This window comes from Arabidopsis thaliana, chromosome 4 (genome assembly GCF_000001735.4).
Source record: "Arabidopsis thaliana chromosome 4, partial sequence".
In the NCBI taxonomy this organism is placed as follows: domain Eukaryota; kingdom Viridiplantae; phylum Streptophyta; class Magnoliopsida; order Brassicales; family Brassicaceae; genus Arabidopsis; species Arabidopsis thaliana.
Window position 1 is genome coordinate 15,451,918 of NC_003075.7, and position 17,652 is coordinate 15,469,569.

Sequence of the window (17,652 nt, forward strand, 5' to 3'; positions counted from 1 at the left end):
CGTTCATGGTGTTGAACCGATCATCTCTGTGTGTGTATATATATAGAGAGACAGACACTACTCTTCAATCATTCAAACAAGAAATCACCAAACACACATCTCTTCTGCACTCTCAAAACACTATGGATACTTCCCTCTTTTCTTTGTTTGTTCCAATCCTTGTTTTCGTTTTTATCGCTCTTTTCAAGAAATCAAAGAAACCAAAATATGTAAAAGCTCCTGCACCAAGTGGTGCATGGCCCATCATCGGCCATCTTCACCTTCTCGGTGGCAAGGAACAGCTTCTCTACCGAACCTTAGGAAAAATGGCTGACCACTACGGTCCAGCCATGTCGCTACAACTTGGGAGCAATGAAGCATTTGTTGTGAGCAGTTTTGAGGTGGCTAAAGATTGTTTTACTGTGAACGACAAGGCCTTGGCTTCACGTCCTATGACTGCAGCTGCAAAGCACATGGGTTACAATTTTGCTGTTTTCGGGTTTGCCCCTTATAGCGCTTTCTGGCGTGAGATGCGTAAAATCGCAACCATCGAGCTTCTTTCTAACCGGCGGCTTCAGATGCTCAAGCACGTTCGTGTTTCTGAGATCACAATGGGTAATTACTTTTCTTAAAAACCATGTCTACCGTACCAAACGTATATAACAATAATTGTCGATATTGTTATATGATACGATGCCATATTGTCACATGCAGGTGTGAAAGATTTGTATTCCTTGTGGTTCAAGAATGGCGGTACAAAACCAGTAATGGTTGATCTAAAGAGCTGGTTAGAGGACATGACTCTGAACATGATCGTGAGAATGGTGGCAGGAAAACGATACTTTGGAGGCGGAGGCTCAGTATCGTCGGAGGATACTGAAGAGGCAATGCAATGCAAAAAGGCCATCGCAAAGTTCTTTCACCTCATCGGTATATTCACTGTGTCAGATGCTTTTCCGACACTAAGTTTTTTTGATTTGCAAGGACATGAGAAGGAGATGAAGCAAACGGGAAGCGAATTAGATGTGATCCTTGAAAGATGGATTGAAAACCATCGACAACAACGCAAATTTTCAGGAACGAAAGAGAATGATTCAGACTTCATCGACGTTATGATGTCGCTTGCGGAACAAGGAAAACTCTCGCATCTCCAGTATGATGCAAATACTAGCATCAAATCTACCTGCCTGGTATACCTTTCTATACACAAATCTTGATTTTTAAGAAAAAAATATGAGATAACTAAAATACTTACCAAATTGGGATTTAACCCAAAATATAATGTTTTATAATATATAAGTTTAACTAGAAATGTTAGGTGGAGAGACGCACTTGGGTCATATTTAAAAGAAATCAATTACAACCTAAAATGTGATGTGGAGATTAATTAGATGATATTGACTCTTTTAATGTGTGTGATATAAATATACTATGAATAATCAGGCACTGATTCTTGGAGGAAGTGACACTTCAGCATCAACCCTTACATGGGCCATTTCTCTTCTTCTAAACAATAAAGAAATGTTAAAGAAAGCACAAGATGAGATCGACATCCACGTCGGCAGAGACAGGAACGTCGAGGATTCAGACATAGAAAATTTGGTGTATCTTCAAGCAATTATCAAAGAAACATTGAGATTGTATCCAGCTGGTCCTCTCTTAGGCCCTCGAGAGGCGATGGAAGATTGCACGGTCGCTGGTTACTACGTTCCGTGCGGCACAAGACTCATAGTGAACGTATGGAAAATCCAAAGAGATCCGAAAGTTTATATGGAACCAAACGAGTTCAGACCAGAGAGGTTCATTACAGGAGAAGCAAAAGAGTTTGATGTGAGAGGACAAAACTTTGAGCTGATGCCATTTGGTTCAGGAAGAAGATCATGCCCAGGCTCTTCATTGGCCATGCAAGTGCTTCATTTAGGTCTTGCTCGTTTCCTTCATTCATTTGACGTGAAAACTGTTATGGATATGCCTGTTGATATGAGTGAGAACCCTGGCTTAACCATTCCTAAAGCCACGCCTCTTGAGGTTCTGATCAGTCCACGTATTAAGGAAGAACTTTTTGTGTGATTAACTATTCCAGAAACATATAACTTCAATACGGTTATTGAAGGTGCATTTTGATGTGTGTGTGTTTTTCTTTTGTTGAATAAAACCTACGTTTGTTTGTTTTCTCTTTAAAATAAACTAGATTCAAACCGCACATTTGTGCGGTATTATGTTCGTAAACGTATTTGTTTAATATAGTATTTATATTTTGAACTCAAATGAGTCTAGTATTAAGTTTGGTTTCAGTTTGGTTTAGATAAAACGAGTGATCGAATTTTATTTTTTGTTAATTAGTAGAAATGTCTATTTCGTGACATGAAACCCGTCCAAACCCATATTTGTCAAGAATTTTCCACCACATTTAACCATTCCCATTTAAATAATATATTCGTTTCGGAATGTATATTTTAGTCTAGCTAATAAATCTTAAAGAAAGACTATTTAATTACTCTATCGAAAATAATAAACCTGCAAGAATGTGAGAAACTTACTGAACATTCCAATAAAAGAATTTAAAAGTTATTTCCAACTGCCAATTTTCAAAAAAAAAAAAAAAAAAGTTGCCTACATTCTTGATTGCTCTGTTGCTCAAGGAGTCAAGGTGTGTGGCTTGTAGGATTCTCAGTTTCTTCACTATTCATCAGCCTTTTTAAGTTACAGTAATCGTTGTATGAAACAAGCGTGCACGGTCGTGCCCGTTTTGTCGAAGCAGCTTGCAAGAGTTAATTATGGTGATGTATAATTAGTGTATTTTTAATTATATGTGTTTTAATTTAGATTTTCTATGTTTTAGGACATTTACTTTTGATTTAGTTATTATTATGAATTCAGAATTATAAAATCATATCTAAATTTCAATATTTTGAATATAATAATATAATATTTCAAAACCCAAGTAGATAATTGGTCAAGAATTGGTTAAGATAAATGGTTGAAAATCATTCAGAAATGTTCAAAAAAGTTCGACCATTTTAATTTTCAAAATGTTCGACCACTTATACTCGTCAGTAATTTTAAAAAAAAATCGACCAAATCCAATTTGCGACACGCGCTTTTGACGACTTGCTTTTGGTCAAACATAGTAAGAAATGGCCAATTTTTGACCAATCTATTGACCTAATTCATAGTATAAAAGGGATAGTTTTCTTGTAGTAGCTCTTCAATCATTCAAAACAAAATATCACCAACACACATCTCTTTTGCACTCTCAAAACACTATGGATACTTCCCTCTTTTCTTTATTTGTTTCAATCCTTGTTTTCGTTTTTATCGCTCTTTTCAAGAAATCAAAGAAACCAAAATATGTAAAAGCTCCTGCACCAAGTGGTGCATGGCCCATCATTGGTCATCTCCACCTTCTCGGTGGCAAGGAACAGCTTCTTTACCGAACCTTAGGAAAAATGGCTGACCACTACGGTCCAGCCATGTCGCTACGACTTGGGAGCAGTGAAACATTTGTTGGGAGCAGTTTTGAGGTGGCTAAAGATTGTTTTACTGTGAACGACAAAGCCTTGGCTTCTCTTATGACTGCAGCCGCAAAGCACATGGGTTACGTTTTCTGGCTCGAGATGCGTAAAATCGCAATGATCGAGCTCCTTTCTAACCGGCGCCTTCAGATGCTCAACAACGTTCGTGTTTCTGAGATCTCAATGGGTAATTTAAAAAAACCATGTCTACCGTACCAAACTTATATAACAACAATTGTCGATATTGTTAATTGTGATACGATGCAATACTGTCACATGCAGGTGTGAAAGATTTGTATTCCTTATGGGTCAAGAAAGGTGGTTCAGAACCAGTAATGGTTGATCTAAAGAGCTGGTTAGAGGACATGATTGCGAACATGATCATGAGAATGGTGGCCGGAAAGCGATACTTTGGAGGCGGCGGCGCAGAATCCTCGGAACATACCGAAGAGGCAAGGCAATGGAGAAAGGGCATCGCGAAATTCTTTCACCTCGTCGGTATATTCACCGTGTCTGATGCTTTTCCGAAACTAGGGTGGCTTGATTTGCAAGGACATGAGAAGGAGATGAAGCAGACAAGAAGAGAGTTAGATGTGATCCTTGAAAGATGGATTGAAAACCATCGACAACAACGCAAAGTTTCAGGAACGAAACACAATGATTCAGACTTCGTCGACGTTATGTTGTCGCTTGCAGAACAAGGCAAACTCTCGCATCTTCAATACGATGCCAATACGTGCATCAAAACTACCTGCCTGGTACACTTTATCTACACAAATCTTGACGTATTTTAGATGGACTAGATATAAATACCTAACCAAATTGTCTTGGAATCTTACCCAAAACTTATTGTTTCTAATATAGAAAGTTGGTTACTTGGTTATATGAACGAGATATTAACTAGATAGGTTAGGTGGAAAGACGTAATTGGAACGTACTTAATTTTTAAGAGAAATCACTTACAACCTAAAATGTGACGTGGTGAATCGTTATTAGATGATAATTGTCTCTTTTAATATATGTCATAAAATGATAATAAATTGAATAATCAGGCACTAATTCTTGGAGGAAGTGAGACTTCACCATCAACCCTTACATGGGCCATTTCTCTTCTTCTAAACAATAAGGACATGTTAAAGAAAGTACAAGATGAGATAGACATCCACGTCGGCAGAGACAGGAACGTTGAGGATTCAGACATAAAAAATCTGGTATATCTTCAAGCGATTATCAAAGAAACATTGAGATTGTATCCAGCTGCTCCTCTCTTAGGCCATCGAGAGGCGATGGAAGATTGCACGGTCGCAGGTTACAACGTTCCGTGCGGCACAAGACTCATAGTGAACGTATGGAAAATCCAAAGAGATCCGAAAGTTTATATGGAACCAAACGAGTTCAGACCAGAGAGGTTTATCACAGGAGAAGCAAAAGATTTTGATGTTAGAGGACAAAACTTTGAGCTGATGCCATTTGGTTCGGGAAGAAGATCATGCCCAGGCCCTTCATTGGCCATGCAAATGCTTCATTTAGGTCTTGCTCGTTTCCTTCATTCATTTGAAGTGAAAACTGTATTGGATAGGCCTGTTGACATGAGTGAGAGCCCTGGCTTAACCATTACTAAAGCTACGCCTCTTGAGGTTCTGATCAATCCACGTCTTAAGAGAGAGCTTTTTGTGTGATTATCTATTACAGAAACATTTGACTTCAATACGGCTATTGAAGTGCATTTTTTATGTGTTTGTGTGTGTGTTTTTTTTTTTTTTTTAAAACCTTCGTTTGTTGTTTCCTCTTTAAAATTAACTAGATTCGGACTTCACATTTATGCTAAGTTATGTCTGTAGACGTATTGGTATTCATATTTCAAACTCACACCAGTCTTTGGTTTCAATTCGGTTTAGACGAAACAATGATCAGACATGTTTTTGTTATCACTTGACCATCTTAGCATTTGTTTTAATATAGAATTTGAAAAAAAAATAAAAAAAATTAAAGTTAGAGTTTTTAGTTTTGTAACTGTCCAATGGTAGACTCTAAAGTGGGGCTCTTAGCGTTTTTTTTTATTTTTGAATCAAAATGAAATTTGTGATACAAATAATACAAATTAGGATCAAAGTTGTATATAATCGTAATCGTCATCAACTTCATAAACCCACCAAATTGGAATGGAGAAGTTAACAAATATCAGAACAAAGCTAGTCAAAGCAAAATCATACGAAGCAAAAGCAATTCAATGGAGAAAAAGACAATCAATATTGCTTGTGTTGCAAACTTCTCCATTCCAATCAACCAGCTTTCAAGTTATGGCGACAAACTACAATCATTGCGTAATCAAGAACAAATAAGATTATGAAAATAATACCAAATGTTGAAGCATCAGACTCTGCTTATTCATCCTCTGCATCCTCTTCATCTTCCTCAATATTATCCCCATTTCATTTTCATTATCCTCACCACGACCAGCAACCATTAACTCTAAATTTCCTATGCAAAGCTCATATACCAGATTCAGAACAATATGAGAAAAGACAACCTCAAGCCCAAGAATCAAAATATACATAATACAAACGACTGAACATCAACAATCTCTCTGACATATAATCCATTACCAATCACTCATACATAACAGACAATGAGAAAGATGTAAAATTTGGATTAACATTAGCAGCCAAAACAAAAGAAGCACTCAAATTTCTATACAAACGAATCAGAACAAGCTCAAGGCACTCAAATTTGGATTAATACAACACAAACTTACAACCGTTAACTGAAAACTCAATTACCGACCAACAGAGGATTCTAACGTCACTCACAAAATCTCTAGCAACAAAACAACACACAACAGAAAACTCACTAATCACGCGAATTCAAAGATACCTAGATTGAATCAGCAGTAAAGTTAGAATTTCTATTGTACTTAAGATCTTTCTCGTCAAAAGAGACGGTGGCTTTTGTTCTTGATATATCTCTTCCCAATGTTCCTAGAACTGGTCGACGGAGCCAGTGAACCCGCCTTCTCATTATCCAAACCTTCCTTCCTCGCGATATCTCTTCCCAATGTGCCTAGAATCGGAAACGAAGCGGTTCCGATCAAAAATTAGGGTTTGTGAGGTTTACTCAAAATAAGTCTAGGAAGAATAAGAAGAATCAGGAAGCAGAAGGACGGCCGGAGGTCATAAACATCAAACGCTCCTCCGATTTGCCTCCGTAACAGAAGAAAACCGCGTAACAGAGAGAGAGGAGAAACAAATCAATTTTTTTTGCTTTAATATTTTACCCTTCAAAATGCCACGTCACCGCTTCTTAGAAGGGTTTGGGCCTCTCACAAAAGAAGCAACTCTTAATATTAAGCCCAATTTTACATTTATATTTTACACAAATAAGGGCCACCTAAGAGCCCACCGATAGACTGCTCTTATCAGTAAAGACAACTACATAAAAATGAGAGAAAGTAGACATGTCCCGAAATGGACATGAAACCCGTCGAGTCCTATACTCGTCAAAAAGATTTCGTCTCAAAACCATTTGCGTTTAAATAATATACCCGTTTTGAATTGTATATTTTAGTCTAATACATCTTAAAGAAAGATTATTCAGTTAGTCTATCGAAAATATTAAATTTAAGCAAACAAAAAGATTAGTGCGAATATGATCTCTCAACTGAAAGCAAGAGATAAACGGCTACTAAGGTAAGAACTGAGTGAACATTTCTTAGGTTTTATTTCACTTGAAGTTTTGATATATCATAGGTTCCCTTTTATAGCTAAACAATGCTAGGGTTTTACACATATCAAGACTGACACCTGTCTCACTCCTTATTAGGTCTCGCAGGTTGCCAGACAATCAAACCTATTTGTGGTGATGATTGGATCCGTACAGCCCTTCATCACGCTCCTCTTCCTTGTATCCACTCTGGTTTTGTTTGCTTGTACAGGTGGGATCGACCGTTGGCTGATGTAAGAGGACACAGCAGATTTGGGCTTCAGCTCTTTTATTGTTTTGTTGTCATTGGGCTTCTGGCCCAATAGGCCTTTGTCTTTGTTACTCACGACACTGTCGTTTTGAGTCTTCGTTTCGACTTCTCCAAAGGGATCTTGAAGCTGTCTGGATTCAGATCTTGAAGGTGATGTCGGAGCAGTGGAGGTCATGCTAATATCAACAACCAAACCTGTAAGCATATGAGAAGCTTCCAATAAAACATTCTTAAAATTTATTTTCAACAACTGCCAATGTATTAAAAAAAAGCAATCTCATGAATTGCCTACACGCTAATTAGGCGGGCGAAATTTGTTTTATGTGTATGTGGTATGGTATTTGTTTTTCCTCGCCATCCTTTCCTGGTAAAACCAATAATTTTTTATATCACATATAAAGTTACGTGCTGAACGAAACAACCGATTATTATTAAGAATCCATGTTGAAATAGAGAAAATGGATTGTGTGAATAGAAAAACAAAAACGAAAAGTCGACAAAAAAAACAAAAAACAGAAAAACCCACTAAAGTCAAGCGTTTTGTTTCAACCATGTTATAGTTTAGAACTTTATAATCAGAAATTAATTCCACGAAAATGAATAAATGTCAGCAGTCAAACCAGACCATTAAAAGAAACAATTACCATTAAAAGATATATTGACTAACAAAATCAATACAAACCTTTGCGTCCATCTCTGTTATGGACACAGTTGACAATTACAAAAACCCTCCATCTTCCTGTCTCTCTCTATCATCCATGACTTTTTTTTTTCTCAACAACAACTAATTATTATCCAAAGTTCTTAGATAATGAGATTAATACATGCTATTTCTTGCCCAACTAGGCACAATAGAATAAAGCTTAGGATCATAATTCAAAAATGAAAGAGACTCCCTTGATACTCTGCCAATGTGTGCCCTCTCTTGGTATGAACACAAACTTGACCTCTTCAAATTGGGGGAGCAACCTCTGCAGATCATCCATGACTTAAACTGCACAATAATTAAAATAGGAAACTTAAGTTCATCAAGAGAGACCAAAAATATCACAAAACTCTTATTTATACCATTTCTATTGGCAATATTTAATAGTTTTTTATAATTAAAATAATAAAATAAAAGAGAAAAAAAGTAAAAAAATTCTCGCTTGAATTTTTTTGAAATACTCTATACAACTCATAGTGACATTTTTTTTTTCAATTGGTTCAATTTTTTTTTACTAAAAAAAAAATTTTAATTACTTTTTTAGAAATTCTTTGGGGTTCTCCTTGATGGAAAAAGATATACCAAAATAGGTAAAGATTCTTGAACAATGGTGTACCATCTACGACTTCACCGAAGTGAGCTAAAGCATCCCTTTAACGTTGGTAATCAGTTACCCATGACACACACTGGACATTTACCTTCATCACTCTGGTCGTCCTGAGACTTGAACAGTTTCTTGTTTCTGTTATCATTTACAACATAAGGCCCACTTCTTGCCCACACACAGTTTATTACTCATCAATTTCTCTAATATACTATTACTCTATAACAACAAAAAAGTAACATTGTAATTTGTACACATAGCGTTTGATCTAGCTAGTTCTATATGTAGAATTGATGTTAGCAAGTGAATCAAAATTTTGCGGAGATGATGTTTGAACATGGGTTTGTTCATTGTGTTACCCACACGAAGCCAATTTGATTGTTCGTCCAGATCCTTGTAAAAAGAACACATATGGATCATTTAGTCGCAACAATAAAGAAGATGTATCAGAGCTACATATGTATGTTTCACAGTATTTCTCCTCTCGATTAACAATGAACTGGTGCAAGGATCACCCGATTCGTTCTTGAGGGAAGTATCTTGGGAAGCAGATCGATTTAGAGGCAAAGAGGGCTCAAAAGAAATCGTTGATGAAATCGCTCAAGGTCTCGCTTGAAGGTTCGCAGTTTCTTCACTAATCGTGAGCCTTTTTAAAGTTGCAGTAATCGTTGTATGAAACAAGCGTGCACGGTCATAGTCATGCTCGTTTTCTCGAGGCAGCTTGACAAGAGTTAAATTATGGTGATGGATAATTAGTGTATTTTTGAGGCTGTCTCAACTGAACTTTCATTTAATGACTTGGCTAGCGATACAGAACCGTCTAGCCACAAAAGAGAGATTATTAAAGTGGAATGGCGAGGCAAATGGTGGTAGTGTGTTTTGTCAAACGGAAATAGAAACAAGAGATCACCTATTTTTCTCTTGTTCATACTCTCATGCTTGGTCAGCTCTTACTATGAAATATATGCTCGGCTCTCGCTTCACGACTTGCTGTGATTCTCTTGTTGCCCTATCTACGACCTTTTCCTCTCCACAACTTCATTTGTTTGTGTTTAGATATGTCTTTCAACTCACTATACACAATCTATGGAAAGAATTAAATGCCCCATAACTCAGAGCTCCCACTTCTTTTTAAATCTTGTTCTATTAAGTTTTCAAAATTTTCTCGGTTTTATGTTGAATTTATTGTAAAACCGTTTTTGAATTTTAAACTCATACAAAAACAAAAAAATATAATTAGTGTATTTTAAATTATTTGTGTTTTAATATATTTTTTATTTTATCTTTTAAAACATGTTTTTTATTTGAGTTATTATTATGAATTCAGTATTATAAAGTCATATCTTCATTTCAATTTTTTTTTGAATATAATGTTATATAATATTTCTAAACACAAGTAGATAACGTTGGTCAATATTTGGTTAAGATAAATGGTGGAAAAATATTCAGAAATGTTCAAAAATGTTCGACCATTTTTTTTATTTCAAAATGTACGTCAGTAACTATCGATTTTTTTTGACCATATACAATTTGCGACCCCCGCCTTTCGACGACTTGCTTTTGGTCAAACAGCAGTAAGATAGGCGTATGTCTCATGCTTACATGGTATTGAACCGATAATATGTGTGTGTATATATAGAGAGACAGACTATACTTTTTAATCATTCAAAACTAGAAATCACCAAACACACATCTCTTTTGCACGCTCAAACCACTATGGATACTTCCCTCTTTTCTTTATTTGTTCCAATCCTTGTTTTCGTTTTTATTGCTCTTTTTAAGAAATCAAAGAAACCAAAACATGTAAAAGCTCCTGCACCAAGTGGTGCGTGGCCCATCATCGGTCATCTTCACCTTCTCAGTGGCAAGGAACAGCTTCTTTACCGAACCTTAGGAAAAATGGCTGACCAGTACGGTCCAGCCATGTCGCTACGACTTGGGAGCAGTGAAACATTTGTTGTGAGCAGTTTTGAGGTGGCTAAAGATTGTTTTACTGTGAACGACAAAGCCTTGGCTTCACGTCCTATTACTGCAGCCGCAAAGCACATGGGTTACGATTGTGCTGTTTTCGGGTTTGCGCCTTATAGCGCTTTCTGGCGTGAGATGCGTAAAATCGCAACCCTCGAGCTACTTTCTAACCGGCGGCTTCAGATGCTCAAGCATGTCCGTGTTTCTGAGATCTCAATGGGTAATTAAAAAAAAAAAAAAACGTATATAATAATAATTTTCGATATTGTTAATTTTGTTATGATGCGATATTGACATATTGTCACATGCATGCATGCAGTTATGCAAGATTTGTATTCCTTGTGGGTCAAGAAAGGTGGTTCAGAACCAGTAATGGTTGATCTAAAGAGCTGGTTAGAGGATATGAGTCTGAACATGATGGTGAGAATGGTGGCCGGAAAGCGATACTTTGGAGGCGGCTCGTTATCCCCTGAAGATGCCGAAGAGGCAAGGCAATGCAGAAAGGGCGTCGCAAATTTCTTTCACCTCGTCGGTATATTCACCGTGTCCGATGCTTTTCCGAAACTAGGGTGGTTTGATTTTCAAGGACATGAGAAGGAGATGAAGCAAACAGGAAGAGAATTAGATGTGATCCTTGAAAGATGGATTGAAAACCATCGACAACAACGAAAAGTTTCAGGAACGAAACACAATGATTCAGACTTCGTCGACGTTATGCTGTCGCTTGCAGAACAAGGCAAATTCTCGCATCTTCAACATGATGCAATTACTAGCATTAAATCTACCTGCCTGGTACATCTTTAACTACACAAATTTTGATGTTTTTTAGATGAACTAGATATATAAACCTAACCAAATTAACTGGGATTTTGTCCAAAAATTATTGTTTTCTAAAATACAAAGTTAGTTATATAAACAAGTTTAGGTGGAAAGACGTAAATGATAACATGTTTATTTTGTAAGAAATTACTTCAACCTTAAATTGATGGGATTAGGCGAATCCTGATTAGATGATACTTATAAGTATATTGTTTTAATGTATGTCATATAATGATAATAAATTGAATAACAGGCACTGATTCTTGGAGGAAGTGAGACTTCACCATCAACCCTTACATGGGCCATTTCTCTTCTTCTAAACAATAAGGACATGTTAAAGAAAGCACAAGATGAGATCGACATCCACGTCGGCAGAGACAGGAACGTCGAGGATTCAGACATAGAAAATCTGGTGTATATTCAAGCGATTATCAAAGAAACATTGAGATTGTATCCAGCTGGTCCTCTCTTAGGCCATCGAGAGGCGATAGAAGATTGCACGGTCGCTGGTTACAACGTTCGTCGCGGCACAAGAATGTTAGTGAATGTATGGAAAATCCAAAGAGATCCGAGGGTTTATATGGAGCCAAACGAATTTCGACCAGAGAGGTTTATCACAGGAGAAGCAAAAGAGTTCGATGTAAGAGGACAAAACTTTGAGCTGATGCCATTTGGTTCGGGAAGAAGATCATGCCCAGGCTCTTCATTGGCCATGCAAGTGCTTCATTTAGGTCTTGCTCGTTTCCTTCAATCATTTGACGTGAAAACTGTTATGGATATGCCTGTTGATATGACTGAGAGCCCTGGCTTAACCATTCCTAAAGCCACGCCTCTTGAGATTCTGATCAGTCCACGTCTTAAGGAAGGGCTTTATGTGTGATCTCTGTTCCAGAAACATATACTATATGACTTCAATATGGTAATTGAAGGTGCATTTTAATTTGTTTTTTTAATTTTATTTTGAATAAAACGTACGTTTGTTACGTTGTGTACTTTTTTAAAATAAATAAATGTGGAACCAAATGTATTCTTTAAAATATATGTATTATTTGATTTCATCTATTGTGTAAAACTTTGTATAATATAATATATTTGATTTGACGGCAAAAAAAACACAAACAAACTGCATTTTCAATTTTGAACTTTGTAAATTAACAGAAGCGGAAATATTTTGGGGAAAAAAAAAAAGAAAAAACAGAAACGGAAGTAAATAAGCTTTTTAGGCATCGATCGAATTTTCCAGGAAACCCCGAGAGAGGGGAAGAAGAAACTGACGAAGACGAAGTCGAACCCTTAAAAATCCGGTAGAGCATCCGATTCTCCGTTGCTCGAAACCTCTCAATCGATTTTTTAAAAATTTATTTGCGATGCATTGAGCCGCCGTCAAAAGAGAGAGAGAGAGAGAGAGAGAGAGAGAGAGAGAGAGATGTTTTGCAGAAACGTATCGGTGAGGCGGAAGAAGAATTCTGGTACGGTACCGGTTTATCTGAATGTTTACGATCTTACCCCAATGAATGTTTATGGTTACTGGCTCGGAATTGGGATCTATCACTCTGGTCTCGAAGGTAAATCGTTTTTTTTCCTTCTCGATTCTGGGTTTGATTGTTGTTCTAAGATTGCGGAGAAAGATGAGACAATAGTAGGTCAATTTTGTTGGATTGTAATATTAATTGTTGAAAAAATCCATTGTCTGTATTGTTGCTTGGCTTTGTTTGATTCTAAAGTCTGCTTTGATCGATGAAAACTATTTATTGTTAAAGAGTAGAATTGACTTTTGGTCATAGAATCGATTTAGAGACTAAATGTGTTTTGATGATAACAACTTAGGAGGGTAGAGTTTTGTGGCCGTTGTTTGAACAATGACTCAGTCACACACACGCCATACGTTGTTGTTAATCCTATATTGAATGTTCTCTCGTGGTTTTGGCTATTCCTTGTTTGTAGTTCATGGGGTTGAGTATGGATACGGGGCACACGAGAAATCGAGCTCGGGGATTTTTGAGGTGGAGCCAAAGAAGTGTCCTGGTTTCACATTCAGGAAATCGATTCTTGTTGGTGAAACAGAGATGAAGGCTAAAGAAGTTCGAAGCTTTATGGAGAAATTATCAGAAGAGTATCAGGGTAACAAGTACCATCTCATCACAAGGAACTGCAACCATTTCTGCAACCATGTTTCTTTGAAACTTACTCACAAATCAATCCCTAGTTGGGTCAACCGTCTTGCTCGCTTAGGTAACCCAAAACTTCCTCTACAATAGAATCTTTCAGGGGATCAAATAAGTAATGTTGTACATTGGTTTCTTTTGAACCTTCTTAAGGTTTCCTCTGCAACTGTGTCTTGCCGGCTTGCTTGAACGAGACTAAAGTGAAGCGGGTAGGAAAAGACGGGAAGCTGCTCTTGGAAGGAGAAAATACGAAGAAGAAGAAGAGGAAGAAGAAAATACGAAGAAGCCGATCAGGTCCTTTATCTTCGTCTTCTTCAAATGCAAGATTAGATAATACTCCTACACATAACAGATCAATATCAACGGGTAATCCTCCTCTTTCTGCTTCTCCATCTTGTCCTTTGAGACCTCGACTTCCTTCTGTTGCATCTGGAGCTGAAGATCAAAATCCTCCAAGCGTAAGCGTCAAGACATGATTATTTTTCATTGTTTGAACAGCTGCTAGTTATATACTTGTTTATGAATGCGAAGGTGGTGCTTGTGCTTTGTTCTCAAGTTATATATCCTCCATTCGTTTGGTTATACTTGGTATAATTTACTTATAGGAGAATCATGAATCTCTCTCTGTAGATACTAACTGTAGAGTGAATTCAACATTTGTTTGTTATGTTTTGATGTAAAATTTTGAAAATTGTACGAATTACTTGTTTGAATATCAACAAATCGAAGTAAAATAGCTAAATATTTTGGAAACAACAAGTGTTTTATTTTAAATTTCTAATTAATTCTTAAGCAATAAGTCCCAAATTTTCACAAATAGAGTTTTTATTAAAAGAAAAAAAATTGATGAGCGTAAAAATAAAAAAATAATGAATTTTATTTTATTTTATTACAGAACCAGGAAGTGGCATAAACCCTAGTTTGACCTTTTCAGAACACAACTCACTATAAATACCTATCAAAGGACACTCTTCCGCAGCTACAACGAATTCCCCTGGAACCCTAATTCACCGTTCCTGTGAAAAGCTCGCATACATAAGATCTGTTCTATTTCTCGCTTTTTGTTTCTAGATTTCAGTCTTTGCTATTTCATTATCGTTCTGGTTTTTATATTTGTTGAAATCTGTTATGTAATTGAAACTGTTGGCTCTGCCATTTTGATTGAAGTGGGATTCCTTAGGCTTTGATTTTGGTTAGTTCTCAGATTTAGGTTTAAAGGTTCTTGTTTTTTGATTTGAAGCGTTATAGCAATCCCAATGATGACTTATTAAGATTAAAAATGTTAAAAGTAGTGACTGATATCTTTTGATGAAATTTTAGCTCTGAGGGATTTGATTTGTTCTTTGTTTCCTTCTTACATTCCGTTGTTGGACATCCATTGTGGGTTAATTTGGTGAGTTTTTGCTTTTGCTTGCTTGATGAAGCATATTGATGCACACGACCTTAGCTGCATCCCAATGATGAATGATATGAAAAAAATGTTAAAAGTAGTGACTGATTATACCTTGATTACTAGTCAATTCTGAGGGATTCTATCAGCTAAGCTAAATTCAATCCTTTTGCGCCATCTCTTTGTTTACTTAACTCTCTATGTGCCCTTCGATGATTAATAATATATTAATGGTTAAAAGTAGTCTGATATCTTATTGATGAATATTTCAAATCCGAGGGCTTAACTTATTTCTTATAAAAGTTGTGACTGATAGCTTGTGCACAATCTTGTTTTCATTCTTGGTATCATCTAAGAGATACCTCAACGCCAGCTTCTGCAGTGAAGTGCAATGTCGTAAGTACGATTCCACCCGGCAGAAGAAATCTCTCTCGATTGCACTTCATCTGCAGAAGCTGGCTTTTTTAGGCAGTGGGAGTGATTTTTTTGGCAGAATATCTCCATTGTATTATGCTCTTTTGTTTTCCCTGGTGTGCTTGACCATGATGAATTCGCTAGTGGTTCACAATTTTGATAGAATAGTTGGATTAAATGGATAACACAGCGACACCATCTATTAATGATACAACCAACTAAAAATGTTATTGTCCAACCTCACCACCAAATCATCTTTCGAAAGCTTTCCTTTGTCTTGTTAAAATCAACTATTTAAAGATGAAGTATACAAAGCTTAGCAGTACTTGTTGGACCCACGTTTGATATTTTTGGGGTTGAGATGTCTGCAAGCGTCTTTCTTAAAGTCCAAAAGAATGTGTGTGAAACGTTGACTTTCTGCAAGGTTTACCACTGTTTGTGCGCTTAGCTTCGTTTGGAGAATCTTCTTCTTCTCTTTCTTTGTAGACCGGCTTTGCTTTGCATATGAGAGGATGAATCAGAATGAAGGTGACGCCCTTGTCGATTCCATCAAAGCGAAGTTAGCCTTTTTATCTTCTCTTTCCACCAAATGCTGTATATACAAGGTACCTAATAAGCTCCGCAGACTCAATCCTGATGCATATACGCCTCGGCTTGTGTCTTTTGGCCCGCTTCATCGTGGTAAAGAAGAGCTTCAAGCTATGGAAGATCAGAAATACAGGTATTTGCTGAGTTTTATCCCTAGAACGAACTCTAGTCTAGAGGACCTTGTTAGACTTGCTAGGACTTGGGAACAAAATGCTCGCAGCTGTTATGCAGAAGATGTGAAACTTCATAGCGATGAGTTTGTTGAGATGTTAGTTGTAGATGGTAGCTTCTTGGTTGAACTTCTTTTGAGGTCTCATTATCCTCGACTTAGAGGCGAGAATGATCGCATATTTGGCAATTCAATGATGATCACCGACGTGTGCCGTGACATGATTTTGATAGAAAATCAGTTACCCTTTTTCGTTGTGAAGGAGATATTTCTTCTCTTGTTGAATTACTACCAACAAGGAACACCTTCAATCATACAGCTCGCGCAACGCCACTTCAGTTATTTCTTGAGCCGCATTGATGATGAGAAGTTTATTACAGAGCCAGAACATTTTGTTGATCTTCTGAGGTCTTGTTATCTGCCACAGTTTCCAATTAAATTAGAATACACTACAGTGAAAGTGGACAATGCACCTGAAGCAACAGAGCTTCACACTGCTGGTGTTAGGTTCAAGCCAGCAGAGACCAGTAGTTGTTTACTTGACATTAGTTTTGCTGATGGAGTACTGAAGATTCCAACCATTGTCGTCGATGATCTCACGGAATCCCTCTACAAAAACATCATTGGGTTTGAACAATGTCGTTGCTCAAATAAAAACTTCCTCGACTACATCATGCTGCTCGGTTGCTTCATTAAATCCCCTACAGATGCTGACTTGCTCATCCACAGTGGGATCATCGTAAACTATCTCGGGAACTCAGTAGATGTTTCAAACTTGTTCAATAGCATCAGCAAAGAGGTTATCTATGACAGAAGATTCTACTTTTCGATGCTCTCTGAGAACCTTCAAGCTTACTGCAACACACCATGGAACAGGTGGAAGGCGATTCTGAGACGTGACTACTTCCACAATCCTTGGGCAGTTGCTTCTGTTTTTGCAGCTTTACTTCTTCTCCTTCTCACTTTCATACAGTCCGTATGCTCTATCTTGGCTCTGTAATAAGTCTATTGGTCAATAAAACTAAACATTTGGCTCTGTATCTTAATGTGTCAAAATTATCTTTGGTTTCACAATGATCCATGAGATGGCACTGCTTAAAAGAACCAGTTGGTGTAGAAGTGACACTAACAACAGTTCCAGGCAAGATACGCAAACAAAGAAATTATATAGTAAATAACTAAAGTGACTAAAACTGATGCTTGAAACTAGGATTGGAACCTATTAAGCACACAATGTACAATTGCAAGAAGAAGTAGTGTGTTTTTAGAGCCTACAGATGTCAAAATCAGTGATAGAAAAGAACAGCTATTTGTTTCACAGACATGTGAGACATAAAGCTTGCTCTAGGATCAATCACGTCCTAC

The 17,652-nt window shown here is 37.0% G+C and overlaps 5 protein-coding genes, 2 long non-coding RNA genes and 2 other non-coding genes across 9 annotated transcripts; 7 read left to right on the forward strand and 2 right to left on the reverse strand.

Moving 5' to 3' along the window:
- The first annotated feature begins 70 nt into the window (after nucleotides 1-70).
- Nucleotides 71-2,307, forward strand: CYP82C4 (cytochrome P450, family 82, subfamily C, polypeptide 4). The gene is made up of 3 exons (NM_119345.3): nucleotides 71-594; nucleotides 694-1,169; nucleotides 1,423-2,307. The coding sequence occupies exons 1-3, from the start codon at nucleotides 123-125 to the stop codon at nucleotides 2,047-2,049; spliced, it is 1,575 nt and encodes a 524-aa protein (NP_194922.1). The 5' UTR covers nucleotides 71-122; the 3' UTR covers nucleotides 2,050-2,307.
- Nucleotides 2,308-3,165: 858 nt separating this feature from the next.
- Nucleotides 3,166-5,204, forward strand: CYP82C3 (cytochrome P450, family 82, subfamily C, polypeptide 3). The gene is made up of 3 exons (NM_119346.3): nucleotides 3,166-3,681; nucleotides 3,777-4,252; nucleotides 4,547-5,204. The coding sequence occupies exons 1-3, from the start codon at nucleotides 3,246-3,248 to the stop codon at nucleotides 5,171-5,173; spliced, it is 1,539 nt and encodes a 512-aa protein (NP_194923.1). The 5' UTR covers nucleotides 3,166-3,245; the 3' UTR covers nucleotides 5,174-5,204.
- Nucleotides 5,205-5,705: 501 nt separating this feature from the next.
- Nucleotides 5,706-6,887, reverse strand: AT4G08585. The gene is made up of 2 exons (NR_142216.1): nucleotides 6,769-6,887; nucleotides 5,706-5,803 (listed from the first exon to the last, which is right to left on the reverse strand). It is a non-coding gene; the product is annotated as an other RNA (long non-coding RNA).
- Nucleotides 6,516-6,817, forward strand: AT4G08595. Its single transcript, NR_142217.1, has one exon. It is a non-coding gene; the product is annotated as an other RNA (long non-coding RNA).
- Nucleotides 6,888-7,072: 185 nt separating the features above from the next.
- On the reverse strand, nucleotides 7,073-7,864 carry AT4G31960 (uncharacterized protein). The gene has a single exon (NM_119347.4). The coding sequence runs from the start codon at nucleotides 7,667-7,669 to the stop codon at nucleotides 7,310-7,312; it is 360 nt and encodes a 119-aa protein (NP_194924.2). The 5' UTR covers nucleotides 7,670-7,864; the 3' UTR covers nucleotides 7,073-7,309.
- Nucleotides 7,865-10,432: 2,568 nt separating this feature from the next.
- CYP82C2 (cytochrome P450, family 82, subfamily C, polypeptide 2) lies at nucleotides 10,433-12,646 on the forward strand. The gene is made up of 3 exons (NM_119348.2): nucleotides 10,433-10,962; nucleotides 11,062-11,534; nucleotides 11,815-12,646. Exons 1-3 carry the CDS (start codon nucleotides 10,491-10,493, stop codon nucleotides 12,439-12,441), a joined length of 1,572 nt encoding a protein of 523 aa, NP_194925.1. The 5' UTR covers nucleotides 10,433-10,490; the 3' UTR covers nucleotides 12,442-12,646.
- A 78-nt stretch (nucleotides 12,647-12,724) lies between these two features.
- AT4G31980 (PPPDE thiol peptidase family protein) lies at nucleotides 12,725-17,287 on the forward strand (the record flags this gene model as incomplete). The annotated part of the gene is made up of 5 exons (NM_119349.2): nucleotides 12,725-13,126; nucleotides 13,506-13,793; nucleotides 13,880-14,184; nucleotides 15,473-15,512; nucleotides 16,017-17,287. Exons 1-5 carry the CDS (start codon nucleotides 12,988-12,990, stop codon nucleotides 17,285-17,287), a joined length of 2,043 nt encoding a protein of 680 aa, NP_194926.1. The 5' UTR covers nucleotides 12,725-12,987.
- On the forward strand, nucleotides 14,978-15,057 carry AT4G08615. The gene has a single exon (NR_142218.1). It is a non-coding gene; the product is annotated as an other RNA (small nucleolar RNA).
- Nucleotides 15,179-15,257, forward strand: AT4G08625. Its single transcript, NR_142219.1, has one exon. It is a non-coding gene; the product is annotated as an other RNA (small nucleolar RNA).
- Nucleotides 17,288-17,652: the final 365 nt, after the last annotated feature.

What these genes read in the sequence shown, in the direction of transcription:
- CYP82C4 (NM_119345.3), top strand. Translation starts at nt 123, where the DNA reads ATGGATACTTCCCTCTTTTCTTTGTTTGTTCCAATCCTTGTTTTCGTT. An exon ending in TGTTTCTGAGATCACAATGG is followed by an intron (nt 595 to 693) that starts GTAATTACTTTT and finishes TGTCACATGCAG; the next exon opens with GTGTGAAAGATTTGTATTCC. An exon ending in GCATCAAATCTACCTGCCTG is followed by an intron (nt 1,170 to 1,422) that starts GTATACCTTTCT and finishes ATGAATAATCAG; the next exon opens with GCACTGATTCTTGGAGGAAG.
- CYP82C3 (NM_119346.3), top strand. Translation starts at nt 3,246, where the DNA reads ATGGATACTTCCCTCTTTTCTTTATTTGTTTCAATCCTTGTTTTCGTT. An exon ending in TGTTTCTGAGATCTCAATGG is followed by an intron (nt 3,682 to 3,776) that starts GTAATTTAAAAA and finishes TGTCACATGCAG; the next exon opens with GTGTGAAAGATTTGTATTCC. An exon ending in GCATCAAAACTACCTGCCTG is followed by an intron (nt 4,253 to 4,546) that starts GTACACTTTATC and finishes TTGAATAATCAG; the next exon opens with GCACTAATTCTTGGAGGAAG.
- AT4G31960 (NM_119347.4), bottom strand. Translation starts at nt 7,669, where the DNA reads ATGCTTACAGGTTTGGTTGTTGATATTAGCATGACCTCCACTGCTCCG.
- CYP82C2 (NM_119348.2), top strand. Translation starts at nt 10,491, where the DNA reads ATGGATACTTCCCTCTTTTCTTTATTTGTTCCAATCCTTGTTTTCGTT. An exon ending in TGTTTCTGAGATCTCAATGG is followed by an intron (nt 10,963 to 11,061) that starts GTAATTAAAAAA and finishes GCATGCATGCAG; the next exon opens with TTATGCAAGATTTGTATTCC. An exon ending in GCATTAAATCTACCTGCCTG is followed by an intron (nt 11,535 to 11,814) that starts GTACATCTTTAA and finishes ATTGAATAACAG; the next exon opens with GCACTGATTCTTGGAGGAAG.